Consider the following 7,331-nt stretch of genomic DNA (forward strand, 5'->3'; position numbering starts at 1 on the left):
TGAGGACTGCCTGGATATTTTTGATGAGGGACCCTGACGTTTTAGCATTTGTAAGCTTGACACCACAGGATATTTTTAACGAGACCTCGAGACATCTCCAGCTGTGTTTGTGGCAACCAAAACAGTTTTTTTAACGCAAAATATGATATTTTCCTGACCCTAATCAAGTGTTTTTTGTGCCTTAATGTAACCAGAGCATAGGAGCAGTGTTGAAAATTGGAGCTAAAGAAACGTCAAGTTGCAGCACAAAGGAAACGTCAAGTTTCAACAGAGCCGTGGTTTGCAGAAACCTACATCGCCAAACATTTATTGAGTGACAAACAGATATTTTCACCTCAACTTTGGACCAAACGTCTTCAAACATTAACAGCTGGATGAGTGAAATCTGAGAAGCGCATGCTGCATAGGAGTAGGGCATTGTGTTCATAAGTGTATTCATACCCTATATTTATGCTCCTGCTGCATACACTGAGTGCTAACAGCTGAAATGCCACCACTCAGATATGCTGTGCTTAAACCATTTAGGCACGCTGGTGCCAGGTTTCTCATCTTGCCTGGACACATTTCTGAAATAGTTCTAAAAGCACTTTAGTGACTCTTGTAAAAATGTACTTAAAGCACTCCTGTTTACTTGTGATCAGTGTTTCAGTCTTGATGAGGACCATGGTGGGGCTGGAGTATAAATCTTACCACCACAGACTTTTTACAAGGTAATGTGAGTGAGGTCTGGAGGATCTCACACACTATACACACACGTAAAAATGGCCTCATAACCTGTTCATCTCTCCACCTTCTTGCTCCTCCGTGAGCAGACTGACGCAACATGTAACCAAGATGGAGTTGTTATGCATCATCAGGGTTTACCAATGCTGTTTATTACAGCAGTCTGTGTATTGATGAGTTGTATTCGGTTTATTTTACGACACACTGTGACTTTGTACTGCTGTGTCTTATGTAGGCCGGCTCTCTGCAGGAATTGTTTCGCTTTAACAGGCTAATAAAAACCCATCCATCCATTCATTTTCTAAAGCACTTATCCTGTCCAGGGTCACAGGGGGCTGGAGCCGGTCGCATGCAAGAGACAGGACGTATACAGGGCAGTTTAACACAAGGCTAGCACGTATATAGTGAGTATAACATCCATACTCATGGCAAGATGGTCATTTGACTGAACCTAAATGTCTTTCTATGCATAAACATATCCTTTATACAACTCAGGTAAAAGCCTCTTTGAGAAAAAATCTTGCTTTCAAGAGTAGAAAATGAGTTAACACAATATCCAACTGAAGTGCAACACAAGATCAGGAAAACGAACTCTTATGATGCGTAAACAACAATATTCTAAAACAATATCAGTAGAGATTTACAGTCACATTGACCATGAGTTCTATAATCAAGATCTTTTAGGATTGACTTCAACTCTGACAATTTCAGGTCCTTCTGTAGATTATTCCAGGAATTTGGGGCAGCATATTTATTTGGTCTTTAGCCTAATTCTGTTCTAACTCTGGGGACCAACATCTGTAGAGTATTGTGAGAGTGCGGGCCATATTGAATTTGGTTTTTGCATACAGATAAGAAGGAATCAGCCCAAAGAGAGATTATAGAAAAAACAGCAAAAGTGACAGTCTGTGGACACAAAGAGAGATGGCCATGTAGCAGCAACATGCAGAGTACAGTGGTGTATGGAGTTGGAGTGTGAGAGGAAAGTGGAGCACCTACAGGAGACCCACATACGACGTCAACTTGCTGGATATTCTTCCAGCCACCACTGATTCATGTGCAATCGTAAGAAATTATTTCAAAATAAAAGCATTAATTCTAAAGACAGCTGAAGCAAATCACTATTCAGGCAACAGTTGGGCAGCTTGTTAGTGCCTTTTCCTCCACTGAGTTGGACAATATAATCTTAGGGAGAATGTTCACCCTCCAATAAATTGAAGCTTATTAAGATGTAAAAAATTAAACTATTATTAGTGTAATGTGTCTGTCCGGCCAGATGAACAAACTCTTAAAGTGTCTGATTAAACTTTCCAGGATTTTAAACTAGATATAAGGGTGTGTTTACAGGTGCATTAGTGATATCACTCCCAGTTGATCTAAAGTAGAGCCTGACTGATACTTGAAATGTGGGGCCAATGCAGATACCAACCTAAGGGAGTAATAAAAACATTTTTTAAAGTGATATATTGGATATATTGGCCAATATCTTTTATATATATACGTGTGCATCAAATTATCAAACACTTAGATAGGTCCATAATGGAAGCAGGATATTTTACAGTTTAACAATAAATTGTCTAAGAATGACATCAGTGCACTGAAACAGTAAACTAATTCAATACACAAGCATCCTTTTCTGCATTACGCTCTATAAAAACAGTTTTCATATTGGCCCATATTGGACAACATACACAGCACTTAGACACCGATAGTTCTGTGTTCTGTGAATATCACATGAAGTCAATCGGGGCCAAAACTCAAGACATTGCTGTGACGGTTCATTTATGGCTCAACTAGAGAAATGGACACCAGGCAAAGTGATGAAAATACTAAAATTGTCACTGTGAGACATGGCAAGTAAATTCTGAATTATTGATGTGAGCTCCTCTGAGCTTGGCAATAGAAGACTGTCAACAATTTAGTAAGAACAATGGAACCTTCTCATTTGTTTACTGGATCACTTTCTTTATGGGAAAAGACAGGATGTGACTGCAACGCATTGTTGAGTTTTACACTTTAAGAAGACAGAACACACTGACCCTATCTTATTTATCGCATTATCATAAATGAATCTTGCTTTTATCAACATCTTTAAGGTTCATACAGACTGACAAACACTCTCTTTGTCATATGATGCAGTTAAAATCAGCTCCACCTCAGCTGCAAGATTAAAATGCTGCTTAGATGTTAATAAAAGAATAAGAATAATACCTTTATGATGCGTATGCTTGTGTTTACTTATTTTAACAGTGAAATATCGTTACTTTTACCTAAATAAGTACTTATTCCAGCTCCTGGAGAAAAGCATGATCTCTGTTTCTGCGTCCATGCATGTCCAGTCCTGTCTGTCTGTGCAGAGGGGACAACACTGAACCAACGTTCATATGAATTCTCTCATTATTTTTAGTTTAAGTAATAACATATATGAAGTCTGTCATGCAGGTTGCACTGGTCCAAAACGCAAAGAAAATGCACAAAAAGCATGGATTGCAATAAATAAAAACTTTAAATATTCTGTTTTTCCTTATTTGTCTGCTATTTGAAGGAGGTAAAACGGATTGCAAACATTTGGAAAAGCAATACAATGGGGGACATAATAAATACGTCTCATATGTGCAGTGAAATCATGACTTGTGTGGACCGGTGCGCCTGGGAGCCACATTGCGCAACATTTTGGTTATCTCATAAAACGTGTCTCTGTCCTGTTGTAGTTTAAGTTTGTGGCTCTGCACAAACAAACAGAGAGAAGGAAGTTCGCTGTGAGCCTTTGAAAGTGCTGTAATGAACAAGCTGTTCCGCACGATTTGAAAATAATCCGCGTGTCAGTGTCATCTTTCTTATGCAAAGTAGCTGTCTTTGAAGGCGGATCTTTTGGCAGGTTAGACCGGGACGGAGGCTCCGACCAGCTCAGACGAGCGCTGCCACCAAACGCATCGACTGGCTGCTGACGGGAGGAGCATAATCCTGCATTTCTGGGACACATTTGTTGCCATCACCGAGGATATTTATTTAACTTTATATTTCGCTGATTGACCAACTGTTTCGGTGCCCCGTGAGCAGCCGTCCCCGCCGCGTAAAAGGACCGGAGGGAATTTATTTCTGTTTCTTTTTCCAACTTGTCGCACAAGGACTGAAATCGCGCTGATCGCACAGACAGATACTCCCGAAAAGTGACATGAAACGTGCGGACGGACAAGTGAGTCTTTTGGAAACATGAAGGGAACAAATCGGAACACATGATCCTCCAGTTCCACTCTCGGTAGACTGATATGCGACGCGCAAGAGGCTGAACAAGTAGCTCCAACACTTCAGAGACTAACTGAGCGCATGAAAGCATGGACCTGAACGCACGCTGCTCCCAGCGAGGAAACATTTTCGGACCATTGCGGGATTTATGTTTTTATTAAACTCTCCAAACCTAAAATGAGGAACCGGTGGTCTTGCAGCAGGTAGTTCTGTAAGTTTTTCAATTTATCTGACAGAGGAAGAGCAGCCAGGTTTGACTTTTTTTAATGAAAGAAACCTGAGTGTTGCGGCAGTGGTGAACATTTGGCTCATTTTTTCTTTAAATCAAGAGGAGACAATGAGTTCATCTATTGAACTGAGCCTTATCTCCGTGCTGCTGGTTCTGTGGAGCAGTGGGGGATCAGCCATCAGCTCAATAGACCCGGACTGGTCAGGAGAGGGGAGATGTCAACAGATCAACATCCCCCAGTGTAAAGACATTGGCTACAACATGACTCGCATGCCAAATCTTATGGGCCACGACGACCAAAAAGAGGCAGCGATAAAGCTGCAGGAGTTTGCGACGCTGATACAGTTTGGATGCCACAGTCATCTCAAATTTTTCCTGTGTTCGCTGTATGCTCCCATGTGCACAGAGCAGGTTTCCAACCCAATCCCAGCATGCAGAGTGATGTGTGAGCAGGTCAAACTGAAATGTTCACCTATCTTGGAGCAGTTTAGCTTTCCCTGGCCTGACTCTCTGGACTGCTCCCGGCTGCCAACCAAAAACGACCCGAACAACCTCTGCATGGAGGCGCCGAACAACGGCTCCGACGAGCCTCCCAAAGTCTCCCACACCCAGCCTCCTGACTTCAGGCCACAGCGGCCTCTGAGCGGGCAGGACCTGCACCTTAAGGACAGTGGCAGCAAGCAGACCTGTAGCAATCCTGGCAAGTTCCACTTTGTAGAGAAAAGTGAGTCATGTGCCCCCAAATGCTACTCCAAAGTGGATGTGTACTGGAGTCAGGGAGACAAGCAGTTCTCCCTGGTGTGGATGGCCATCTGGTCCATCCTCTGCTTTGTCTCCAGCGCCTTCACCGTGCTCACTTTCCTCATAGACCCGCAGAGATTCAAATACCCTGAGAGGCCGATCATCTTCCTCTCCATGTCCTACTGTGTTTACTCTGTGGGCTACCTCATCCGACTCTTTGTGGGGGCTGACAGAATAGCCTGTGACAGAGACAATGGGGTCCAGTATATTATCCAGGAGGGTCTGGAGAGCACCGGCTGCACTATTGTGTTTCTCATCCTGTATTATTTTGGCATGGCCAGCTCCCTCTGGTGGGTTATCCTGACCCTCACATGGTTCCTGGCTGCAGGGAAAAAGTGGGGTCATGAGGCCATCGAAGCCAACAGCAGCTACTTCCACCTGGCAGCGTGGGCCATCCCCGCCGTCAAGACCATCATGATTCTGGTGATGAGGAAGGTGGCGGGGGACGAGCTGACGGGCGTGTGCTATGTGGGCAGCATGGACGTCAAAGCTCTCACAGGATTTGTGCTCATTCCTCTCTCCTGCTACCTGATTATCGGCACTTCATTCCTGCTGTCGGGCTTTGTGGCCCTCTTCCACATCCGGAAGATAATGAAAACAGAGGGAGAGAACACAGACAAGCTAGAGAAGCTGATGGTTCGCATTGGAGTCTTCTCTGTGCTCTACACTGTCCCCGCCACCTGCGTCATCGCCTGCTACTTCTATGAGAGGCTCAACATGGACTACTGGCACATCCTGGCAGGGGAGCAGAAGTGCGTGGACAGCAGCGGGCCGGAGTCGGATGAGTGCGTCATGAAGACGTCCATCCCTGCTGTTGAGATCTTCATGGTGAAGATCTTCATGCTGTTGGTGGTGGGCATCACAAGCGGCATGTGGATCTGGACCTCAAAGACGCTGCAGTCTTGGCAGAATGTGTTCAGCAGGAAGCTGAAGAAGAGGACGAGGGGGAAGGCTGCCAGTGTGTTCACCAGCAGCAGGCCTTACATCAAACCTCACCCATCTCTCAAAGGGCACAGTACTAAGTATGAGCCTACACGGCCTCCTCCGACATGCGTATGAGCTGGCTCTCTTTGTATAAACCCAAAAATACGTGTAAAGCCCTTACCTAAACGAGACTTTGTAATCAGAGTGCCATCAAAAGAATCAAGGTTTATGTTTTATTTATGCAAACTCCATTGAAGACCATGAAATGTGGGGTTTTTGTATCTTGAGCCATCTCATGCAACAAGAGCTGCCTTTGTTTGAGAAAAAAAATCTGCTACTCCTGGATTCACTTATCCTATTGAGGAACTTGGTTGAGGAAAAAAAATCGTATTGTTCCCGAGACAAAAAGAGTGGAATAAACCATTTGGATGTGCCATGGGGTTACTTGAATAATGTGCAATAGATGTTTTCCTTACAGGCAAAAAAGACACTTGTACTGTTAGTGACAGATTACAGACAATGAAAGGACCCCACAGACAATGGAGGCGAATGGTCAGAGAGATGAGTGTTGTGTTTGGAGGCTTTTTAATGGAAATTGAGGCAGTGTCATATATGTTTGAACTGGAGTGAGAGCAGCTGTTGAGAACTGCCCATTGTGAGGCAAATCCATGCCATAAATTAATCAAGCACTCATTATTGAAAAGTTATTTGTACACACAGTTGAGTTTTCCATTTTTTTGTCTTTTGCTATTTTATAGCACAAGGGAACGTTTGTATATATTTCTAAAAACTTCAGATTTTATAGAAAAATTAATAAAACGTTCTAGTTTTAAATGTTTGTAAAGCTGCAATCGTGTGCTGCGACTGTGTTGTTCTTCCCTCCATCCTCATGCAGCCGCATGAAGCTTGTTCTTTTATTGCTGCAGCACTTCTGCTTTCCACCCTCGCTGTTTGTCTGCAGACAGTCATTTTAATACATCATAAAAATCTAAATCATTAACCCTAATTTGTGAATGTGGTGGTATGTCAGAGCTGGGTTTTAACAGTATGTTTGGCTTTCAGAATAATTGACAAAAAGTGACAAAAGAGACATTTTACTAAAGAAATAACTGACTGGTTTTTATGAGCATTTCAGATCAGCTCAAAAAAAGTGTAACCAAGCTTGACATGTTGGTGCTTAAGTCAAGTGACCAGAAGCAGTAATATCAGCATCTTTATTCTTGTTTTTAAATGTTCATAAGGAAGCAATGGGATAATAGTCCCATTGTTTCCTGTTTCCTGTTTGTCCTGTTTGACGACTTAAAGCAAATAAAAAAATAAATGTAAAAGCAGTGTTGTAAAAAGTACTCAATAGTCAAGATAGAGATATGCTAAAATATTAGTCAACCCTACGAATAGTACTTGAGTG

The 7,331-nt window shown here is 42.8% G+C and overlaps 1 protein-coding gene across 1 annotated transcript; it reads left to right on the plus strand.

Annotated features, from left to right (window-relative positions):
- The first annotated feature begins 3,402 nt into the window (after nt 1-3,402).
- Nucleotides 3,403-6,761, plus strand: fzd10 (frizzled class receptor 10). Its single transcript, XM_084360503.1, has one exon. It carries the CDS (start codon nt 4,307-4,309, stop codon nt 6,056-6,058), a length of 1,752 nt encoding a protein of 583 aa, XP_084216629.1. The 5' UTR covers nt 3,403-4,306; the 3' UTR covers nt 6,059-6,761.
- Nucleotides 6,762-7,331: the final 570 nt, after the last annotated feature.

The sequence above is a fragment of the Pagrus pagrus genome (assembly GCF_965226575.1).
Source record: "Pagrus pagrus genome assembly, chromosome: 8".
NCBI lineage: Eukaryota > Metazoa > Chordata > Actinopteri > Spariformes > Sparidae > Pagrus > Pagrus pagrus.

Bases quoted from the DNA above. Each gene is read 5' to 3' on its own strand.
- fzd10 (XM_084360503.1), top strand. From the start codon at position 4,307: ATGAGTTCATCTATTGAACTGAGCCTTATCTCCGTGCTGCTGGTTCTG.